The sequence below is a fragment of the Microtus oregoni genome, unplaced genomic scaffold, assembly GCF_018167655.1.
Source record: "Microtus oregoni isolate MIOR12 unplaced genomic scaffold, Mior012 000035F_ref0000213, whole genome shotgun sequence".
Taxonomy (NCBI): domain Eukaryota; kingdom Metazoa; phylum Chordata; class Mammalia; order Rodentia; family Cricetidae; genus Microtus; species Microtus oregoni.
The window spans coordinates 4,806,884-4,830,813 of NW_024543094.1; the positions used below are offsets into that span (position 1 = coordinate 4,806,884).

Below are 23,930 nucleotides of genomic sequence, written 5' to 3' on the forward strand. Positions count from 1 at the left end.
AAAAAAAAAAAAGAATCCTGGGTCCTTCACGTATTTACTATGGGAATTTTTGTTATTGTTTGTGGTGGTTTGAATAAAATGGCAACCAAAGGGACTGGCACAATTACATGTGTCTTGGCTGGAATAGGTATGGCCTTCTTGGAGGAAGTATGTTACTGTGGAGGTGGGCATTGAGGTCTCATATATGCTCAAGACACTGCCAAATTCTCAGACCACTTCCTGTTGCCTGCAAGATGCAGGACTCTCAGCTACTTCTCCATCACCATGTCCCCTCATGATGATAATGGACTGAACCTTTGAACTGTAAGCCACTCCAATTAAATGTTTTCCTTTATAAGAGTTACCCTGGTCATGGTGTCTCTTCACAGCAATAAAATCCCTAAGACACTGTAGTTGTGTTTTGAGACAGGGTTCTAACATGTAATCCAGACTGGCATCAACTCCTACATAGGTAAAAACTGGCTCTAAATGTCCAATTCCATTACTTTTGTTGCCCTGGTACGGGTATAACAGGCATAAACGACCATACCTGGCTGAGTGTACGTTATATAACTTCTTGAGTGTCGGTTTTTCTTAAACATAAAATGACTACAGTGTTTCTCAAAAAATATATAAAAATTAAGTGAGACAATGTATGTAAAGGTCCTAGTTTAGGGCCAGTAATATTTAAGTAATAGTTATTAAGTTTGGAGATTAAGTCAAGGACCTCCATGTTAGACATTATCACTACACCTACACACACACACTCTCTCTCTCTCTCTCTCTCTCTCTCTCTCTCTCTCTCTCGTCAGCTAAAACTTTTAGCACAAACCAAATGTTCTAAAGATTGAAGCAGAAAAGCAACATTTTTAGTAAAAAAAAAAAAGTCCTTTAACAAATTATGTACACAGCTCACTTTTTACTGCTGTAAGATCTAACGGGCAAGATTCTATTTTAATTGAAAAATTCATCCTTAGAAATACAACAGAAGAGAGGCTATATCTTTCTTTTTATTGCTAGTTTTTAAGCTTTAGAGCTACAAGCTTATATAGAGCTCTAAAAAGAATTTCATTTCACCTGTCTCCAGTGATGGGAACTGGTTCAAATGTTTTTAGGAATAAATTACTGAGGGTCAGGGATCTTCACTATACTAATTGTAATGTTTTTATATGCTGTAGGTGCTAGGTAGTCAGTCTAAACTGCAACAGAAACATGTTGATGCCTTTTTTCAAAAAGACTAATTAAAATAATTAGGGGGCAGATTCTTTTATGACAATAATTTGAAAGATATTACACTATAACAATTTTAATACTGTTAAGAATTTTTCATACAGCTAACCCTATTTTCTACAAAATAGATTATAGAACATATATTTGTAAAAAGGCATTTCAATTCTACAGAGATATTTGGCCAGGTGGTAGTAGTGTACACCTTTGATCCCAGCACTAGGAAGGCAGAGGCAGGTAGATTTCTGTGACCTGGAGGCCAGCCTGGTATACAGAGCTATTTCCAGGGCTACACAAAGAAAGCCTGATTCAAACCAGTCCCCCCAAAAGAGAGATTTCTATTTCTCTATTATCAATCTTGTACCAAAATAAGTTTTATAAATATAGAATTTATCTTCAACATAAACCTGCATGCTTATGAATTAAGCTTATCTGCAGTCCTTGAATACTGATATCACTATAGTAAGTACTATATAAACGTTTTCTTTTCTTCTTCTGATGTGCTGGATACCTAGGGTGCTATACCAGCACCCCATTACTGACCTACATCCCCAGCCCTAGAGTATGATTTAATGCTTACCACCATGACACACCCCCAGTCCTACAATGATTTAATGCTCACCACCAGACATGTAGGTACTTACTGAGCAAATGAGAAGACAATACAGAGAACTGTATTGTCCCTAAATATGAAATTTTTAAAAATTCACAGATCAGAAACACTTTTTTCTCAGATACTTAATAATATATCAAAAGCTATGCCTAGTTCTAGAGTAACTGTAAATGAGTCAAATTCAGAATATAACTGAAATGCTTGTACAAAATTGCCAATGCTATGGATAGTAAGTGTACTACAATGACAGAATGGAGGTGATGTGCTAACCACCCACTCCTGACAGTGACCCTACAGCTAAAATGAGGCACTAATTATTCAGTTAAGCAATTTGCCTCCCATGTGCCTCCGTTTCCTAGTCAAGAGACAAACTGACAGAAAAAGTCTTTTCTTTTTGTTTGAGACAGGGTCATGTGTTGTTCAGAAACTGACCTCGACTCCTGACTCACCTACCACCTCCTCTCAAATGCCAGGATTACATGCATGTAACATCAGAGCTAGCTAGAATTTTTAAATGCTTTACTGCCTCTGTTTTTAAAATGTCTTTCTAAAAGATTAAAAATCTGAAAAAGGGCAAAAGTCATATTTAACCTGTGTTTCATTAATCTGACATCAGAAAAAAATAAGATTTCTACACAAAAACAAAATTTCAGAATAATTCAGATATCCCTGAGTGTCAAATAGTACCTTATTTCTGGTGTCTAGTCAAAGGAGATCATTTAGAAATAAAGTACATAGCACATAATTTAACCTCGGCCTCAAACTTTTCATGAACTTTTCTCAAACCTATTCCTTTATGGGCACTCAATCTAGCTTCTGCTTAGACTGTAAGTTTTTACCGAGATTAGGTCCTCTGTGATCACCTAGATGACCACAAAAGGTTTCTGGTTATGTTTTTAAAAAACTAAATACATACAAAGACAACCATTAGTATGTGGCAGTCCTGCAGATCAGCTGTAAACTAGTATTGATCTTAGCTCGACGTCTGCTCCCAATCCCCATCTAAGCCACTTCTGCTTCAACTGCTCTACTCTGAAGGCATCTCTTTTTCTTGAAAAGACTCAAGAGTGTCTCTCGGCCACCTAGAGAACGTCTACTACCAGATAAATCAGATTAAGAAAAAGAAAACCAAGTTCTTTCACTGCACATACCAACGTAAACCCACCCAGCAGACTTCTCATAGAAAAGGCTAAACTTTTCAGGTGGGTGCTTTAAGCGCCAGGTCAGGTAGCCGGCCACTCAAGCTCACAGCTCCCCTAGTCTCACCTTCTGTCCTCATCACAGTTACAGGGCACAAGCATGGAAACAGCACTGATTCCAGTATCCAGAAACACGAAGGGCAGATGGCTAAGACATAAAGACAAGTCATGGAAGAAGGCAACCCCGGGAAGGGGAGGGCGGGGGGAGGAGTCCAACTTCACTAAAAATCAAGCTACATTTTTTTTTACATTTGAAGTGACAAATGTCTTCTGACACAGTAAAAACCAAGTGATAGGTACTTCAAGAGAATGCTGACAGTGATCTCAAGACAAGTCTGCCTCACTGCTGCTAGGACTGCAACCTGGAAGTCTTTTACAGGGCATACTGCAGTCAGACTTGGTGGCGCACGACTTTAGTCTCAGCACTCGGAGGCAGAGGCAGGTGGATCTCTATGAGTTTGAGGCCACCCTGGTCTACAGAGTGAGTTACTGAACAGTCAGAAAGAGAAGCTGTCTCAAAACAACAACAACAGCATAGCAAAACTAAAACAGGACACACTTGAAATATATATTCAGCACTTTAGGAAAACAGGACCTTCGTTGACATTTCATTCTTCAGGTGCTGTCCACCTTGTTTTCTCAGGCAAGCTCTCTCACTTCTAATAGTTATGCACTGATCCATCCATGCTGGGTGGCCTGTAAGCTCCAGGATCCTCTTCTCTCTCCTTCCTCAGTACTGGGGTTACAACTGTGCACCATTGTGCCTGGCTGAGATCTAATTCAGATCCTCATGCTTGTTGTAAGACAAGCATTTTATGGCAATTTTACCAAAACCAATCTACAGATTCAAAGCAATGCCCATCAAAATCCCAGCAAAATTTTTCACAGACCTCGAAAGAACAATACTCAACTTCATATGGAAAATCAAAAACTCCAGGGTAGTCAAAACAATCCTGTACAACAAAAGAACTTCTGGAGGCATCACAGTCCCAGACTTCAAACTCTGCTATAGAGCTACAGTACTGAAAACAGCCTAGTATTGGCATAAAACCATACAGGAGGACCAATGGAATTGAACTGAAGACCCAGATATCGATCCACACACCTATGAACACCTGATTTTTGACAAAGAAGCTAAAAATATAAAATGGAAAAAAAGAAAGCATATTCAACAAATGATGCTGGCATAACTGAATATCAACGTGTAGAAGAATGAAAATAGACCCACATCTATCGCCATCCACAAAACTCAAGTCCAAGCCAGGTGGTGGCGGTGCACATAAAAACAAACAACAAACAGTGAACCTGGGAAGTACACTTGAACACAATGGCACAGAGACCACTTTCTAAATAGAACCCTAGTAGCACAGACACTGAGAGCAACAATTAATAAATGGGGCCTCCTGGAAATGAAAAGCTTCTGTAAAGCAAAGGACATGGTCAACAAAACAAAACAACAGCCTACAGACTGGGAAAAGATCTTCACCAACCCCACATTGGACAGAGGACTGATCTCCAAAATATACAAAGAACTCAAGAAATCTGACATCAAAAGAACAAATAATCCAATTTTTAAAAAAATGGAGTACAGACCTAAACAGAGAACTCTCAACAGAGGAATCTAAAATGGCTGAAAGATACTTAAGAAAATGCTCAATATCTTTAGCCATCAGAGAAATGCAAATCAAAACAACTCTGAGATTCCATCTTACACCTGTAAGAATGGCCAAGATAAAAAACACCGATAACAGCCTAAGTTAGAAAGAATGTGGGGTCAGGGGAACACTCCTCCATTGCTGGTGGTAGTGGAAACTTGTATAGCCGTTTTGGAAATCGGCATGGCAATTTCTCAGAAAATTAGGAAATAATCTGCCTCAAGACCCAGCAATATTGCTGTTGGCTATATACCCAAAAGACACTCAATCACATCACAAGGACATGTGCTCAACTATGTTCATAGCAGCATTATTTGTAATAGCCAGAACCTGGAAACAACCTGGATGCTCCTCAACTGAAGAACAGATAAAGAAAATGTGGTACATTCACACAATGACGTACTACACAGTGGGAAAAAATAACGACATCTTGAAATTTGCAGGCAAATGGATGGATCTATAAAAAAAAAAAAACCATACTGAGTGAGGTAACCCAGACCCAGAAAGACAAATGTAGTATGTATTTACTCATAAGTGGCTTTTAGACATAGAACAAAGAAAAATCAGTCTACAGGCCACAACCCCAGAGAACCTAGACAACAAAGAGGACCCTAAGTGAGACATAAACAGATCTACATAGGAAGGTGAAAAAAGACAAGATCTCCTGAATGAATTGGGAGTGTGGGGGTCACAGGAGAGGGTAGAAGGGGAGAGGTGAGGAAGGAAAGAAGGGGAGTGGAGAAAAACATATAGCTCAATAAAAACAATAAAAAAGGAAAGCATTTATTTTACCAACTGAACTAGATTCCCAACCCCATAGTTTTCCTTTTTTAAATTAACATGACTGAGAGTGCTCAGCTTGTAAAAATATATCAGCCTGCACCATCACGTGCCTGAAAGGAATGTGTATGAAACATCAAAAACATTTTCAAAATAGTTTTCAAAATAGATATTATATTGAAAATAGTCTAGAAATACAGATCATGTTTCTTTCCTTTCATTTAAAAATAATTTCAACTTTTCCTCCACAGAACTTGCTTCCCTTTATGAAAGAAATATATTTAAATTATAAGGTCCTCGTGGCATGTAAACAGATGATACAGGTAGAAAATTAGTATCTTCTCCGTTACATTCTCTTGATTTGCTCATTCAGACTGAACACTTCTTATGTCTGCTGTGCTAATTGGCACAGGCCCACAGGGAACAAGATCTCCACAATGACAGGAATAGCTCACAACCCCAAGCAAGTGCCCCAAGAGCAATGACTATTTATATTAAGACATAATCTATCCCGAGAGTCTGGCAACCTGCTAAACTTTGCAATGACCGTGGACATTAAAGTCTTAAGGGACATTGACCTCAAAACTGATAAATAAGCCTAAAAAGTCATAAAACAAACAAAGAAAGAAAACCCTCATGTGTATGCTCTTAGACACCATCCATCACAATCAGGCAGAAATCTTGAAAATAAGGAAAACATAAGAGCCCATCACAGATCTGTTGATGAAATAGTCACTGCAAAACTAGTGTGCTCTTGCCAGCGTCAACGAAGCATACTGGCATAGGCTGTAGCCACCTCCCTAATACCAATACTCTCCAGAATTCCTGGAGTGTTTACAGTGACTGGGCACTGTTGTAAGTGTTTTGCTGAACAAATCTTTATAGATCACCAGTTAGACATGGAAACTAAAACCCTGAGATACAGCATAGAGGGGTAATTTTGGAAGAACCAGCCCTAGGCAAAAAGTGGGGCATCAAGCTCAATTTTTCTTTGAACTGCTTGCCCTGTCTGGAACATGCTGGAACGAGGTATCCAGCCCTACACCTAGCTCTCCAAGTATGTACTTATCATACATAAGCTCCTCTTCTTTCCAAGTCTGGCTTCCTTCTTTCCAGATATCTTACAAAGACAAGCCTTTTCTCGGTCACACCTTCCTACATTCACCACTACACAATTCCTATAAGGCAATGTGCAACAGTACACAGAGATCAAGTCAGTTTATATCCCCTGGTCCAAAGCCTGTATTTCCTTTGCTCTTTGTGCCTCTGGTGCGCTATATTGCATAAGAGGCCTCCTCACCAGTGTTGTTTAAAGCCCCTACATAGAAAAGTTGCTAATCTTAGTACTAAGATGACTCATTCGCTTCCCTCAGGTCCTTGCTCAGCTGCCACCTCTTCACAGTGGTCTTCCTTGATCTATCTGTTTACCCTCTTAGAGAAAACTTCATTTTTCCTTCAGCATCCTCACCATCCCGTGACATTAACACTCATAGTCTTACTGTCTCCCCTTTCAAATGGTTAACATCTGGAGAGCAGGCTCTTTATTTTGATTATTTGCTAATTCCAGCCTACAAGAAAAGATGGCCCAGTAGCTATCTGTTTGCTGAAAGAACTGTCAGCCAAAAGGGTTTTTCTAATATTCAGAAAAAGTAAATTTCCCTTTCAAAAAATGATTGGGCTTTCAAATAGTTCATCAGGTCAAAGGACTTGCCCCAAGTCTGACGTTCCGAGTTTGATTCCCAGAACCCACATGGTGGAAGAAGAGAACTGATCTTAAATTATCCTTTGACTTCTACGAGAGTGCTGTGGCATATCAACGTGCATACATACACAAATAAATTTTTGAAATTACTAGTATGGCTGAATGGAACTACAGAGGAGCAGAAAAGAGAACAAGTAAGTTCTAAAATGCTAATTCAAGAGGAAGATACTTAGTAAAATCTCAGGTTTTAGGCTTAATGTATGGGATCAAAACATAAACATGCCCAAATGTTTTAAATATTTCAACAGCAAAATAGGAAAAAAAAACCCCTGTGGTAAATTTTTGCAACCAAAATACTTCTGCGTTTGTTTTTGAAGTGTCAGGGAGGAGAATGGGAAAGGAATCTGTCTTTATAGTCAAATGTTATCTGACAAAGCTCCAGTAGCAACACAAAATTAATTTTTACAACTAGAATGACCCTATATGACCCTGAGGGTTCCTCAGCTTGCTTCCTTAATCTAGTTTAATCTAAACGGATAAACTCTAAAGCATTAAACATCAAACATTAAACGGACAGGAAAAATCTTTTTCAAACACAAAAAATTGCTTGCAGGCTTACTAAAATATAAGCTCAAAGGCAAGGTTTATTATGTGAACCCCAAAGACTGCTAATGTTAGGGTCACATATATTCTACACTGGCTCTCCAAGCAGATTCCAGCAACTCACTCATTTATTTAAAAGAAAAAGAGAAAGAAACCCATAAAACACAACCCCAACAGATGTTTAGGTTGCAAAGTATTTTGTACGCACGACTTTTCTTATCTAATTTGTAAAAGTCCCACCTGTTTAGCAAGCTAAACACACATATAATGGTGTGTTTTTCACTATACCACTTACGTGGTTAATTCTTTTCAGTCACACAAATGACCTTTCCAAAAGCTGGGGTTCATCTAACAGGAAAAGCGATCATTACTAAAATAACTCCAGTGTAATCTGGTAACAGCTGGAGGAGAGTCTTGAGGACTGCTAAATACGTTATTAGAGAATCAGCCCTGTGCTGACTGGGAAGGCCTGTTTTTAAACTTTCTGAAAAGAAAACAGCTGTTTGGATATGAAATGGAAAGATAAATCCTAACGTAGTTTAAAAAAAAAACTAAAACAAGCATTGCCCTATCTTTAAAATAGCCATCTAAGTCTCCTTCTACAGGCTCTCTGGGAAAAACTTGAGTAAGACACACAAGAGACCCTAAGGTAGTGTTCAGGGTGATGGGACAACGCTGAGCGAATGAGAACAAAGCTTTCATTCCCACGAGGGAAGAAGTTTGGGAACAAATGGACTCGAGAGTTAAAGAATCCGGTACTCCCAGGCTCCTTTACTAGGAAGCTACCCAAGCAGAACCGCAGGGACGACTCCACTCAGAGCTGCGCCCTATTTCACATCTAGATGTGTTTCACCGGCTCACCTCACGATCAGAGACCGCAAAGTGCAGCCAGTCCCCTCCTTACTGCAAAGTGAGTCCTGATGTGCAAAGCCAGCACCGGTGCGCTCGCGGACCCCCTCTGAGAGAAGTCCCCCCCCCCCAAGTTGTAACCAAGGCCCCTCGGGTACGGCGTGGGCCCTGAGCACACGCTGAGAAGGACCGCACAGTCGAGTTCGCCCGACGCGGATGAAAAGACTCGTTTGTTCAGCCTGTCCCGGGACGTCCGCACCCGCCCGGCTGCCCCCCGCCCCCGGCCTCCCACGCGCGCGGCCGCCGAGCCCCGGCACCTCACCTGCCGCACCGGGCCCGGAGGCGCGGGGGGGCGGCGGGGAGCGCAGCCAGAGGTGCCAGAGGTGCAGCGCGGCCCCGAGCACGCACGGGCACAGCAGCACCAGCCAGTTTCGCATTGGCCGCCCCCGCCCGCACCACCTCGCGCCCCAGCCGCGCGCCGCTCTCTCCCGCGTCCCGGCCGAGAGCGAGGGGACCTAAGAGCACCGAGCGCCACCGGCAGGGCTCGCGCCCGCGCTCCAACCCGCGCCCGCAACCGCGGCCGCACTCGGCGCTGTGTCCTCGGCTCGCGCCTCTGGTCCGGACCGCAAACGGCAGCGGCTCCGAGGCCGGAGCCCCGCCCCCGCGCGCGCGGCCCTCCCACCCGTTCCGCCCTCCTCGCTCTCGCCCCGCCCTCTAGTCCGCGTCCCCGCACCGCCCGTCTACCGAATGGTTGGGAGCTGTAGTCCCGCGCTGAACCCAGGCGGGAGGCGTGTCTGATATTCCAGGCCCTAGAAACTACATTTCCCGTGGTGCTACGCGCGCTCAGTTGCAGGGCGCTGGCGGAGGCGGAGCGCGCAGAGAGCACGCGCGTCTCCAAGGCCGCTGTCCCTTGGAGGCACACGGAACATGCGCAGCCGTCTTCGTGCTAGTGCCCCCCAGTGGTGGAGGCGGGCACTGCGCATACGGAACACGCACGTCTCTGCGGGAGTTGCTGTCGGACCGGCTCAGCTGTGGGCAGCTCTGCAGGGCGCGTGGCCTCGAGGAGCAGTTGCCCAGCCAGGGCAGGTTTGCATGGCGCCTGAGCGCTGATCGAGATAGGGGTGCGCTCCCGCGACATACCTCCTTAAGAGGACGGCGGGGACTTCCCGGCTGCCCTCCAGTTAGCGACGCTGGGTGAGGAGGACTGGAAGCCCCAGGCCTCGCTTTGGAAAGCGAGGGCGGAGGAGAACCCCGGACCTGGAGGATGCTGCCGCCCCTGGCCTTTGGCGTCCGCATTCTCCTCAGGAGGATCACTGTCAGAAGAACGGGAATAAGAGCTGCGGCTACCGCATGACTTTGAAAAGTTCCCGCAAGTTGAGGAAGCCTAAGATGACCAAATATGTGGGAGTTTCCAGAGGGCTTCCAGAAGATCCACCTCCTGCCGGCGTTAGGAAAAGGGCGTACTTCCTTGGAACCACTTCTGGCTCAGCCCCATAGTGCCACTGAGCGGCGATTTCATCTCAGAAAGGCAACTGAGCCTTGGTCGCCTCCTGCCCCACTTAGTTGATTGAGAGTTAGCAACCGAGGATGATTTGAACTGTCGATCCGTCAGTCTCCACCTCGAAAGTGCACAGATTACAAGCCTGCGCCAACACCTGTGGTTTTTATGCAGTTCTTTGGGATGGAACCCAGGGTTTATTAATCCATTTTAGGCAAGCACTCTACCGAAGAGCTACACCTTCAGTCCCTCATTATGTTAAGATTGACTTTTGTTTTGTTGAATTTTGTTTGATTTTCATTTATGTGAGTTTACCGGGCCAGGGAGGCCTATCCAGTCTCCTGGAGCTGGAGTTTCATGTGGTTGTGAGCCGCGTGATTTGGATGCTGGAAACTGAAGTCGGGTCCTCTGGAAGAGCAGCAAGAGCGCTTAACCACTGAGCCATCTCTTCAACCCCTTAGATTGCTTTTTCTTTGGGTATTTTTGCAATGTTTTTGGCTTTTTAACTTGAATTTTTTTATTTGGTTTAGTTATTATATAAAAACTGTGCTCTACTGTTGTATGAACTTAATAAAATAAACTTAACTTACACAGTCCAATTTTGTTTCTGCTAAAAGAAATCTGTTTTGGAGGGAATGAAGCTCGGGCAGTCTTCGGGGGTTGATGCCCAACACTGAACAGGGAGGGAAGTGGACTTATGTATTTGTTTCCATTACAAATCAGGAATAGTTAAAACAATAGAAATCATTTACTATGGCAACTTTACTACAGGTCAGGAATATGGGCGTGAAGTTCTGGTTCACATTCTCGAAGTTGCAGCAGATTGTCAACTGGGGCTGCAGTCATCTGAAGGCTTGATAGTGGCTGAAGAGTGCATTCTACATTGCTTACACAGATGCAGACACTTTCAGGAAGGCATATTTGTCACTTCTGGGTTAGACTCTGTACAGTGATGAATCCCAGCAAGCAGAATATTCAGATATTCATTGTAGAGTGACTATTGTTATGCCCAAATCCATGAACTCCCCGCCAAAAGCCAACAAGAAGACCTAGTCCTGTATGTAAAAGCAAATTATTTTATGCAAGTTTGCAAACTCAGTCTCTCTGCATGTCCAACGTATTGGAATAAATGGAGAGCCCCAAGCTAAGTTAGGGTTGGGTTTTTATAGTAGTAAAGGTGGGGGTGAGGGGTTTCTGAGGTTCAAGACCCCTGATTGGCTGACATTTGTCTAGGGGTGTCCTGGTGAGTGTGTGCTGGCAGGTGATCCTATCTACAGTAGTTGGAATGTTAGGCATTTCCTTTGGATGGTCTGTTCTCAGGTGTTGCTTAGGTAATCTTAGTTTATGATCTTTCCTGCAACCAGGTATTGCTTCAGGGTAAGCTGCTGAGAGATCCAGGCCTCCATTAAACTTAACTGATAGCTGAGTCCTACTCTGGCAGGTGATAATGGTTGGAAGTAAAGAACTTCCTTTGGGTGATCTGTTCCTATTTAGCTTACCATGGCTGGCTGCTACAGTATCAGGAGGCAAAGACTGTTGCTGACCGTCTTAGACACTGACAAAGAGCAGGCCCTGAAAACGTGAGTGAACAATACTGTCTCAGCACTCTGGGGTAACTTTAAGACCCCTACATATATGAGCTTTGAAGAGAGAAAAGTACATGTTTTTCCTTTTTAAAGGAAACAATTAAAAGATGAAGCATATGGCTGTTTGGCAGATGTCACTAACTTCTGTACCCTCCTTTCACAGATATGTGTACACAATGCAATAAGGAAGAATAATTTCTACAAACTTCTTTTGAGATTCATTTTTTAATTATGTATATGTGTGTCTGTGTGTGAGGGCGTGCCTTTGGAGGCTAGAAGAGGGCATCTGATTCCCTTGGGTGGACTATAGGTGGTGGTAAGCCGCTGTGTGAGTGAACTCAGGTCCTCTGCAAAAGCAGGACAGACTCCTAACCACTGAGCCATTTCTCCAGCCCCTCTAAAAATTACTTGGTAGAAATTTCTCTGTTTAGAAACTACAGTGGGAGCCGGGCGATGGTGGCGCACGCCTTTAATCCCAGCACTCGGGAGGCAGAGGCAGGCGGATCTCTGTGAGTTCGAGACCAGCCTGGTCTACAGAGCTAGTTCCAGGACAGGCTCCAAAGCCACAGAGAAACCCTGTCTCGAAAAAAACAACAACAACAAACAAATAAACAAAAAAGAAACTACAGTGGGGGCTAGAGAGATGACTTAGTGGTTAAAAGCACTTTTTTTTCTTGCAGGGTTTGATTTCCTGCACTACGTAGCAGCTCGTAGCCAGTTTAACAGTAGTTCCAGGGGATCTGATGCCCTCTTCTGGCCTCTGATGGCACCAGGCGGGCATGTGGCAGACACTCATACATGCAGGCAAAACACTCATGCCCATAAAATACATTTTTAAAAACTACGATAACTTACCTTCTATATTTCTGTTAGAGAAGTTGTCATGTGAGCAATAGTTGGTTGTCAGTAAGGGTTTATGTATATGTGTGTCCTTAAGAAAAGTAGCAATGACCTTTTGATATCCGTAAGTTTTTGTTTTGTGAATAAAGAATTAGGTCTAGACAAACGTCTGTAATAGCATTGAGGAGGTTGAGGCAGGAAGAGTCATGAATCCAAACTCAGTCTCAAAAAACAAGAAAAAGAGCTCCCAAAGAGACATTCTTATTTTGGCAAATCTAATATATATTATATTATGCTGCCCTACCTTCCCATATATATATATATATTTATATATATATATTTATTTATTTACTGAGCACCTATTATGTGCCAGGTACTTCAAAAGGTATTTTCTATACACAAATTACTGAAACAGAGCCTTTTCAGATGATATTGGTGAAGGGCAGACTATAAACATAATCAACAAACTTGGCCAGCATATTAGAAGACCTTCAGTGGTGTGTGTGTGTGTGTGTGTATAAAAGATAAAGTTAAGTAAGGAAATTGTGTGCAATTGAAATAGGGCAGAATGCACATTACACACACACACACACACACACACACACATATATATATACATACTTTAAGGTAAAATGTAGACTCTTGAGCCTGGGGAGATGTCTTGTCTTCCTGTTCTTGCAAACGACGTGAGTTCAGTTCCTGCACCCACTTCAGATGGTTCACAACTACCACAACTACCTGTAGATGCAGCTCCAGGAGAGCCAGCATCCTCCTCTAGCCTGCACAGACTTCCTCCTTAATATATATATATATATATATATATATATATATATATATATATGCATGCATGCAAATAGTATTTAAACAACTTGGTTACAATGAACACTGTAGCTAGGCACCAAAGTCCTCCTGATGTAGCTGAAGAAATAGTCTTAAAAACCTAACGAGCATATAATCAATCTGAACTGTCAAGGTGTTCACAGTTTCATGACAAGAACAAGTTAATGGGGGATTAGATTTATGCAGATGTAAGCCAGGATGCTTGGTTGTCTGATTGCCATTGACCAGTATCTAGGAAACGTCTGCCCAGGGTGCTGTGGCAGCACAAAGCAACAGATACTTAATTTAGCCCTAGACTCAGGAAAGAAGGCTACCCCCAGGGGAGAAGACAGTAGAGGACGGAAATCAAAAAGTATAATTAACTTAACAAGGACAGGAAGTAAGGTTCAAGGACACTCTTAAGTAAAAAATAAAGCAACAAAATCCCAAGATGTCTGCTAGGGAGATTTAAACAGCTTAGTACAACCTTAATGCCAACAGAATAGGCAGATGTCCAATCACATACTATGCTAAGGATTCTACACTTTTTAAACAGGCATGTTTATGTTTTTATATGTGTTGTGGTTTGAATAAAAATGGCCCCCACAGGTCCATAAAGAGTGGCACTATTAGAAGGCGTGGCCTTGCTGAAGTAGGTGTGGCTTTTGTTGGAGGAAGTCTGTGCAGGCCAGAGGAGGATGCTGGCTCTCCTGGAGCTGCATCTGCAGGTAGTTGTGGTAGTTGTGAACCATCTGAAGTGGGTGCGGGAACTGAACTCATGTCGCTTGCAAGAACAGAAAGACAAGACATCTCGCTAGGCTCAGGAGTCTACATTTCACCTTAAAGTCTGTGATAGAATATTGTCCTTCTCATGTTTTGCACGATGGTACAAACCTATAATCCCAGCACTTAGCTGGAAGCAGGAAAGGAAATTCCTCTTGCTATGTGTTTGAGGATTACGAATGCACAACTCCATGTCAGATACCGGCCACTTACCCAGGATGCTGCCCTACCTTCCCATCCAGCGTCTCCACCCTTGCTATTTCTAGGCCATGGTCTTCTGCTTTGACTCCACCAGGGGATTCTGTCCCTCCCTCTGGTCCTCCCAGCTGCAGCTAAGACATGACTTCTGAGTTTAGCAGACTATGTAGAATTTACCCTAATAAGGTACAGAAAAAAAAATTTAAACTAGTTAACAAGACAAAATTGTTCCTAGTATCTACCTGCTGTTTCCTTGCTGGTCTACCTGAAAAGGCAAACTCTAGGTTCAGTGAGAGATTCTACCCAAAAAACAAGGTGGAGCCAGGTGATGTGGCCCATGCCTTTAATTCCAGCACTTAGGAGGCAAAGGCAGGTGGATCTCTGTGAGTTTGACACCTTCCCGGTCTACAAAGGGAGTTCCAGGATAGCCAGGGCTGTTACATAGAGAAACCCTGTCTCAAAACAAACAGAGCAACAAGAAAAACCCACCAACCAACCAACCAATCAAACAAACAAATAAAACCAAGGTTGAGGATGATAGAGGAAGAACGTGAGGTCAAGTTCTTTCTCAAACATGCACACACACGTGCACGCTCATTGCACACACACATGCACATACATATATAGCACATACAATGCTATGCATGAAAGGAGGCAATAGCGACCATTTAATTTATTATACAAATCAGTGTTGTGAGGAAAAAGGAAGCTAGACAAATGTTAAACAAGACAGATGACAAGACAACAGGGATTTTCTGCAACCCAGGACATGTGGCCATCTTGTCCTTATCACACCTTAAGTATTTTATGCAAATTTTTCCACTTTGCACTTAGTGGCTATCTTTTCCCCCAACATTAGGTGGCAGTAAAAAGCTTCCTTCTCTTGTCTTCTTGTTTTTCTGTGTGGAGAAACTGGAAGGCAACTAAAGTTGATAGAAGCCAGGCCTAAGTCTAAAATAGGAGATCTCAACTTAGAATTTATTTGGGAAACTAAAAGTGTACAGTTTTTATGTAGAGTAACATATCTACTGATTCTCAAAGAGAAAATAATTTTCACATTATAAAATAGGTTGGCTGTACATTGTACTTTTACACAATAATGTTGCCTTTAAAAAGATACAATTCTGGGACTAGAGAGATGGCTCGGCAGTTACAAGTTCTGGCTGCTCCTCCAGCGGACCCAGGTCTGTTCCCAGTACCCACATGACAGCTCACAGCCCTCTGTAATTCCAGTTCCATTATTTCTGACACCAGTTCTGGCCTTCACGGGTACTGCATACACATGCATCTCTAAAAATACAATTCTGCCTTCACCTTTCTTTGGCTTTTCAATTCAATAATAATATATTATATATATTGTAAAATATCACTTAGCTATATCCATAGACCCTGATTTTATCCTAATAATTTATAATCTTCATTTTAAAAGGTTTTTAAATGGGCATGGTGATGTATGTCTTTAATCCTAGCATTTAGGAAGCAGAGGCAGGAGGATCTCTATGAGTTCCAGGCCAACCAAGGCTACAGGATAAGACCCTCTCTCAAAAAATTAAAACTAATAATAGTAAACACGCCTTTAATCAAGCACAGAGGCAGGTGGATCTCTGAGTTTCAGGCCAGCCTGGTTTACAAAGCAAGTTCCAGAACTGCCAGGGTTACACAGAGAATCCCTGCCTCAAGGTGAAACCAAAATAACCATAAGGCCCTTGAAGAGAAAGTGGCAGGTCACACCCACTAGACTACTCTAACAGCTATTTCCTGCTCCCCCACCCCGCCCCCGCCCCACCCTATCAGAAACAAGTGGCCAAACCACCCTGGTGGTGGTGGGGAGACCAAGATCAGGCCACAGAATCCCACCACCCCAGGCAACCCTGGAAAGCACCCCATCTCCTCTCCTAGAATTCCTACATAAAGCCCACCCCCTGCTCAGTTCTTCACGGCCTCTCCCAGAGGCAGCCACTCTCTTGTGTCCCAATAAATCTTTGTGTGAGGTTTGTTGTGCTGTGTGACTTGGTGGTATTCCTTGGCTCCTGACTGCCAGGATACCTTTCCTTTCTGAGCTGTAACACTTGTAACACTTGAATTGGAGAAACATTTTCCTCAGAGCCTTAACACTTGCATTGGAGAAACATTTTCCTCAGGGCTGTAACACTTGCATTGGAGAAACATTTTCCTCAGAACTGTAACTCTCACTACTACAACAAAACAACAACAATGATGAAGATGACGATGTTGATGATAAATGTATTTTAGACTTTTTTCAGAAGAGGGTGTTGAATCTCTTGCAACTGAAGTTATAGATGGTAGTGAGCCGACCTGTGGGTCCTCTGTGAGAGCAACAATGCTCTGGACTGCTGAGTCACTGCTCCAGCACTATTTTAATACTTTATATTATTGAAATATACAAAATAATTTCTATTAATTGTTTTCCCTCCAATTTCAGTAGGAAACATTCCTTACATATAGGCACATACACATTTTTTTTTCTGGTAAGTCCAGTTTCTTTTCTTTTTTAAGACTAGGCTGGCCTCAAACTCACAGAGATCTGCCTGCCTCTGCCTCTGCCTTCCAGGTGCTGGGATGAAAGGCGTATTAAATTCAAAAGAAACTATAGAGAACTTTGCTACTGATGATTATGAATATTTTTAAATGTTTGAACATGACAAGAACTGTCTTGCTATCAAAGACAGAGTTCAGGCAGGAAAGCGCTTGCTGCTTAAGCATGAAGACCCCAGTTTCCCATATAAAAGTTGGGCACAGAGGTAAGCATCTGTAATTCCAGGGATGGATCGATCCTTAGAGCTTGGTGGCTGCCGCCTAACTGAATCCATGCCATGAGATCCAGCTTCAATGAGACATTAACCGGGGAAGTGCTGAACCCTGGCTTCCACACAAGCGTGCATCCTGCCACACACACTAAACACAGAGCTAGGTATCGTGGTTCATGCCTATAAGCCTAGCTCTTGGGAGGGTGGGGCAGGAGAAACTTCTTGGAGTCAAGCATGGGCTACGTAGTGAGATCCTGTCTCAGAAATCAAACTTCCAAAGATAACAAAAACAAAGAATAAATGACATCCAAAGATTAAAATTTCTACAAATTAAAAGCCATGAAGTGAAGTCTAGTACGATGGCATGCTTATGTAATGCCAGCCACTTGAGAGTCTAGAACACGGGAACCAGAAGGAAGTCCAAGGTCATCTTGGGCTACACAGTAAGACCCTTTGTAAAAAGTGGGGGAGGAAAATAAAAAGAGCGCACATTATTCATTCAGTCTTGGAAAGAATCAAGTGACATAAAATTTAAGATTCAGAAATCTCTGTAAAGAAAGGAACAGAATCAAAGCGCTCTCTGTAGCCCCATGAGCCCCTTTGGGTTCAAGGTCCAGATGTGCATATGTTCCCTGGAGCAAGAAAAGTGTGGCCCATGAGAGCTGTGCAGTGAGATTCTGAAACACCTCAGACCTGTCCTGAATAGTAAAGAAGGAAACAAACAGCAAAGGTCCCTACCTCTACCTGTGAACGTTCAGACAACTAGGTGTGCGCCACCTTAGCCTTTGGAGTTACAGAGATGAAGAAAAAGAGATGCTTTTGTTTGTGTCCCTGAAGAAATTGATTCTGGCTAGGCAAGGTGGCTCATGCCCATAATCCCGACATATGGGAGGCTGAGGCAGGGGAATTGTTGTGAGTTTAAGGCCAGGCTGAGCTACAGAGTGATGTTGTATAAAAAAAAAATCAAGGAAAGCTTATTTTTTTAAATCAATTCCCTTAAAATAACAAAACTAAAAACATCTTGGACATGTCTGGCATGCATCTCAGGTCCCAGTTGTCACGTCTGTGACTTGGGGGTGGGGGGTGGTGGTGGATGTTTCTGGTGACAAAGGACATTCTTTGCAATATGTGATTACTTTGAGAATTCAGACACCTGCTTTGAGTCCTCTGCCTTTTTCCTCTGACCCTGGAGCTTCCTCCACCTCTTTTTCCTTTCTCTGCCAGCACAATGGAAACACTAACAGTATTCTGCTACGGAAAAGGACCACAACAGTGGTCTCCATCTCAGATTCTCCCCAACAGAGTCCTGCTGCATTATGACAGGGTCATAGCAGCTGTATTATGGGGTCAAGGTAACCCCGTTGCCAAGCTAGAATTGGCAAAGGCAGAGTCCCTAATGGATCTGACAACAAATGAGGAGGGCCCACCCCACTCTGCAATGTGCCCTCCGATGTCCTCATCACACTGACACACTCCTGGCTCTCTGTCAACAGCATAGCTCTGCTTGTTCATCAGAGCCAACTGGTTCTGCAGACCTTACACATTTTACTGACTAGAGTTTGCAGTGAATTTCAGAAATATAATAGAGATAAATAGGAAGAAAGGCTTAAGGGGGGACGAACACTAAGGCTGTTGAAAGTAAAAAAATACGAGGTTTTGATTGCATCACAAATATCTGTCTAGCAAATATTTATTAGACGTCTCTGTATGCCAACACTGTTTATAGAAAGAGTCTCACTCTGTATATGGGCTAGCCTGGAACTCCCCTTGTAGTCCAGGCTGGCCTCCCAATCCTATCTCAGACACCTGAATGATGAGATTACAGGTGTATGCCGCCATTCTCCCCTCCTTTATTCTTTCAACAAATACTTATTAGATGTCTCTGTATGTCTGTCATCAGCACCAGATGAGAAGAGAGTAAAGCTGGTTCTTGTCTTCTGTGAACAAGGGGGAACAAGGTAAACAAAGGGGAAAAGCCATCAGTTTTCTTCAGAACAGACTGAATATTTGAACACACTGTGGCTGCTGTACGAACAGCCATACCTTCATGAGCTTATGGCTTCCCGGTATCCAGGTCAGCACAAGCAGGTTTTCCACTGAAATATATAACTGTCAGGTTTGAAAGCCTTGGACTTAATCCTTCGGATTCCTGCCCATGAGTCTTCCCATACCTGTTCAGCAGCTGCACAGCCCTCTACAACCGTTCAATTGTGTATGTGGGGGAGGAGGGTGTGCAGAGGGTGGGGTGGTGGTGGCATGAATACCTACTTCCCCGAGGGTCTCATGTCAGTGAAGAAGCCACATGGACCCCAGCTCACCTAAGGGTGGACGCAGGGGACAATAATGAGGACGCTCAGTGGCTAGGTATGAAATGAATTAAGGCCAAGCGTGCTGGAAGCAGAGGTGGAGTGAAGGAGCAGAAACCAGGCATACTGCAGTCTGGAAGGAGGAAAGCTAAGCGCTCTAAATATGAAAGCAATGGACGATAGGATCACACAGTTAATAATAATTGTAACTTTAAAATGAAACAGATTATCTTAACAAACAAGTTTTAAAAACATTAAGTGCTTGTAGGGCTGGACGAGCAGGAGTTCAAGGTCACCCTTGGCTATAAAACAACAACAACAAAAACGAAACACAAAACCAAATCTAATTGGCTTCAAATATCACTGTCCAATTCTGAACACAAATTAAATCCCTTTTCTAAGCAACAATCTAGAGGAGGGGTTCTCAACCTGTGGATCATGACCCCTTTGGAGAGGGTCAAATGACCTTGTCACAGGGTCACTAAGATGGTTGGAAAAGACAGATGTGTACATGATGAGTCACAACAGTAGCAAAATTACAGTTACAAAGTAGCAATGAAAACAATTTCATGGTCAGGGGTCACCACATCGTGAGGAAGGCTGAGAACCACTATTCTAGATGCTTCTACCTGTGTATATCTGAAAGCATTCTGAAACACTGCTCTTTAACCTTCCTTTTAGCTATGTTAACTATAACATGATGCGTTTCTCCTAGACACTGCTGCGCACGTCCAAAGTTAACAGGTTCTGTAACTGAATCCTCCCAGAGTGACCTCAGGTTATGTCCCCTCCTCTCCGATTTTTTACTTTTTGTTCCACCTTGTTTCTTCTGCACCCTGCCATGTGTCAGAAATTTTACTTTTAGGAGATCTAAGAAAAAGAAAAAAAAGCATCAAGTTTCTCCCATACCCTTGTCCTTTGTTCAGGTTAAGTGTCAGCATTCTTTTTATATTTACCCAAGACACATCATTAAAACCACTTCAAAGCCTTTAGACCAAGATGCACTCAGAGAAGCCTTACACCGAGTCGCAGGGAAAATTAATTTCCAGTGCTAGCAGGGAGACAGTTATTAGGTCTTCAAAATGACATTAGATTAGTTCAGCAAGGGTATCTTAGAACTTGCCGAGTCAGAGGACAGGATGATATTTTGATCTTAGAAGATAAAAGGGCAAGTCTAAGTAGCTAGTTATGCACGAGGTTCATTATCTGCACTGCTGTGCACATTAGGGTTTCCACCTGGCCTTCAGAGCCAGGTTCCGCTTACGGCGTGCCGTCAAGCAATTTTCCCCTCTCGTTTCTATTAACTGAGTTACATATCTTTTCTCTCATAAACCGATGCTGGAGAAGAAAACCCGTAATGACCTGGGGAGATGAAAGTGGAGACTTAAGTGACCTCATCTGATCTTTGTTAAAAGAAAAAAAAAGCATTATAATATTGCCAGGGGTTGTAATGAATGCCTTGAATCCCAGCACTCAGGAGGCAGAGGTAGGCAGATTTCCGTGAGTCTGAGGCCAACCTGGTCCATGTAGCCAGTTCTAGGACCAGCCAAGGCTACGTAAATAGCGAGACCCTGCCTCAAAAAAAGTTATAATATTTTATTAATTCTTTAAGAAGTTTGCATGCATATAATGTATTTTGATAATATCTCCCTCTACCTGAATCTTTACATTTTTATTCATCTTTGAAAAGATTTATTTAGTTTTATTTTATGTGTGTAAGTGCCCTGTATGTGTGTCCTCTGGATCCCCTGGGGCTGCCTGTGCGCTGCTAAGTGGGTGCTGTGAACTGAACCTAGGTCCCCTAGAGAGCAGCAAGTGATCTTAACCACTGACCCATCTCTCCAGCAGGCAGATAGCAAAGGACAGGGACAGAGCGTGGGGAGAAAATGGGGGTACCACAGTCTCGCAGAAAAGCAGATGGTGCCCCTGCACCTCACAGTAAAGGGGCTGGGCCAAGTCTGGATCAGCCTTAAAGACGCAAGGAGCTGGCATCTGTGACCTGAGGTGGGTAGGGCGGTGACAGTGCCTGTCATTTCACATGTAGTAATCCTCAAACAGACACACGGGGCAGTGATGGCCGGGGCAGTGATGGCCAGCACAGCGCTGTGCCTTCTGCCGTGTCAGAGGAAACAACGATACTGATGATGCCGTGTAGAGAATGACGAGAATGTTCTCAGCCCACCTGTGCTTGATCCAGGAACTGAAGTTCAGAAACTCAACAGTCACCAAATGTCAACCCGAGACAGTGGCTCTGACTTTGTCTCATGCCAGGGAAGACAAAAGATGCAGACACTCGTGGGCGTGAACAAAGTAGAAGCAAGTTTTGTGGAGAGACACTAAGAAAACGTGAGAAACTAAGGAAATGTGAGAGAAACTCTCAAGAGTGGAAGTGATTTCCAGGAGAGGAAACGGCCACTGACCTTTGTCTACGGTCATGGTTCTCAGCCTGATGGTCGCTACCCTTGGGGTTGAATGACCCTTTCACAAGGGGTCTTATATCCGATATCCCACATATGAGATATTTATATTACAACTCATAACAGCAAAATTAAAGTTAAGAAGTAACAACAAAATAATGTTATGGTTAGGGGTCACCACAACATGAGAACCACTGGCCTAGGGTACCTTACGAGACTCATAATAGAAACCGGGCAAAGATTAAGTGTTGATGGAGCTGCGCGCCTCTTCCCACAGCCCGGCTCCCGACCACCTGGCTAGCTTATGCCCCAAAATAACAACACACAAATTGTATTCTTTTAAACACTGCTTGGCCCATTAGTTCTAGCCTCTTAATGGCTGATTCTCACAATCTTGCCTAACCCATATTTAGTAATCTGTGTATCTCCAGTCTTACTGGGAAAGATCCAGCATGTCTGAGCTGGCGGCTGGCTGCATCGCATCTGCCAGGGAGAGGGGAGCATGGCGTCTGAGCTCACTTCCTCTTCCTCCCAGCATTCTGTTCTGTTTACTCCACCCACCTATGTTCTAACCTATCAGGGCCAAGCAGTTTCTTTATTAATTAACCAATGACCTTCCTCCATCAATTACGGTGCTTTCATTAGTTGGCCAGTTAGAGGGCCCCACACTCTGGGCATGCTAGGACTAACTAGGGAGATGGCTATGCCTTATCCACATGCTGCTCGCCCTGGTATGGTGGTCAAAGCCCCTCACTTGGGTTAGTGCCAGCCTTGACTAGCTATTGGCTGTCAGTCTGAGTCATCAACCTTGTGGACGTCCGGCTGTCTGTCCTTACAGTTACTTGTAGCCGGCCAGCTTCAGCTGCCCTTCCTCTTGGTTTCCTCATACCTAACTCCTGTTTGCGGGCAGTCTTGGGGGCCTCTTTCCTGAAATAGGTGGAGGGTTTTTAGAAGCCATCCTTACAAGTTACTCTGTTACATTAGCTGTGTTTGAAGCAAGAGTCTGTGAAGGTTGATACCACCTTGCCTATGTTCCCCATGGGAGAGAAGACGCATGGAAGCCAGTTAGCTGGCCAACTCACACCGGCCTTGCCTGTTATAGCCACAATCTGTCTCTTATGACCTCAGCTTGGGTATCTCATTCCCAGCTGGAAGCCCTCTTGTTTCGCATCCCTGATATCCCCCACCTCACCATTTCTTTGAAGTCCAGCATTTGTTCTCAGTGATGCCTGTGATCAACTTCACGCTTTCCCCTATACCACCTACAGTGAGCTTAATCCCCGCCCCACTGGTGAGAGTGACTTCTCTGGCATCTCTAGCGGCAGAGGGTGAGTGCTGCTTCCGGCTGTCCTCCTGGTTTGGCCATATGGAGCACTTGGAGAACAGTAAGGTCTCCCCAGCCCTTCCCTTGACTCTCTAAGGGAAGCTCTGAGGTGATGCAGGGAGAATGAGCTGCTGAAGCCGAGGCCAGGCCCCTTCCAAAGGGGTAGAGCGCTGAGTGGCAAGCGGGGAAGGCTCTGCATGAGTCCGTCTTCAGCTGCCCAGGCACGTGGGTGTGCTCTTCACTGCTGTGACCTGCCGGAACCAGCTTAAAGGAAGGAAAGACCATCATGACGGGAAGGGAGGGTGAAGCCTCTCTGAGGTGGCGGAAGCATGGAGTAATGACTTGGTCACATGGTGGCAGATAGTACTAGACAAGTAACAGCGACAAGAATCACCTTCAGAAGTTTGCCCCCAGGGAACTACTCCCACCAGCCGGGCCCTGCCTCTCAATGCTACAAATGAGGGCTGGGCTTTCAGCTCAAAGCCTTGGGGAACGGTACAAACTTAGACGCTACAGGGAGAAGTAGGTGATCAGTGCACCAAGGAGCGACGGGTGCAGTGACAGCTAAGGAACAATACCCGAACTTGTAACATCGAAGGTACCCAGGTAACCTATACTTCACTGTACAACCTTTTTGTTGTTGTTGGAAGAGTCTCACTATGTAACCCTGGCTGGCCTGGTGCCAGCAGGGAGCCCAGTGCAGGCCACGAACTCAAGACAACCGATCCTCCTGCCTCAGCCTCCGGAATGCTGAGATTACAGACCTGCGCTGCACCACCTGCCT

At 43.9% G+C, this 23,930-nt stretch overlaps 1 protein-coding gene across 2 annotated transcripts in view; it reads right to left on the reverse strand.

The window, feature by feature from the left end:
* The window catches only part of LOC121432584 (UDP-GalNAc:beta-1,3-N-acetylgalactosaminyltransferase 2-like), a 35,939-nt gene extending 26,767 nt beyond the window's left edge, over positions 1 to 9,172 (reverse strand). For both annotated transcript variants that reach the window (XM_041630628.1, XM_041630630.1), the window contains exon 1: positions 8,930 to 9,172. In XM_041630628.1, the coding sequence (XP_041486562.1) occupies positions 8,930 to 9,044 (115 nt within the window). In that variant the 5' untranslated portion in view covers positions 9,045 to 9,172. The remainder of the gene's footprint in view (positions 1 to 8,929) is intronic.
* Between the last annotated feature and the right edge of the window lie 14,758 nt (positions 9,173 to 23,930).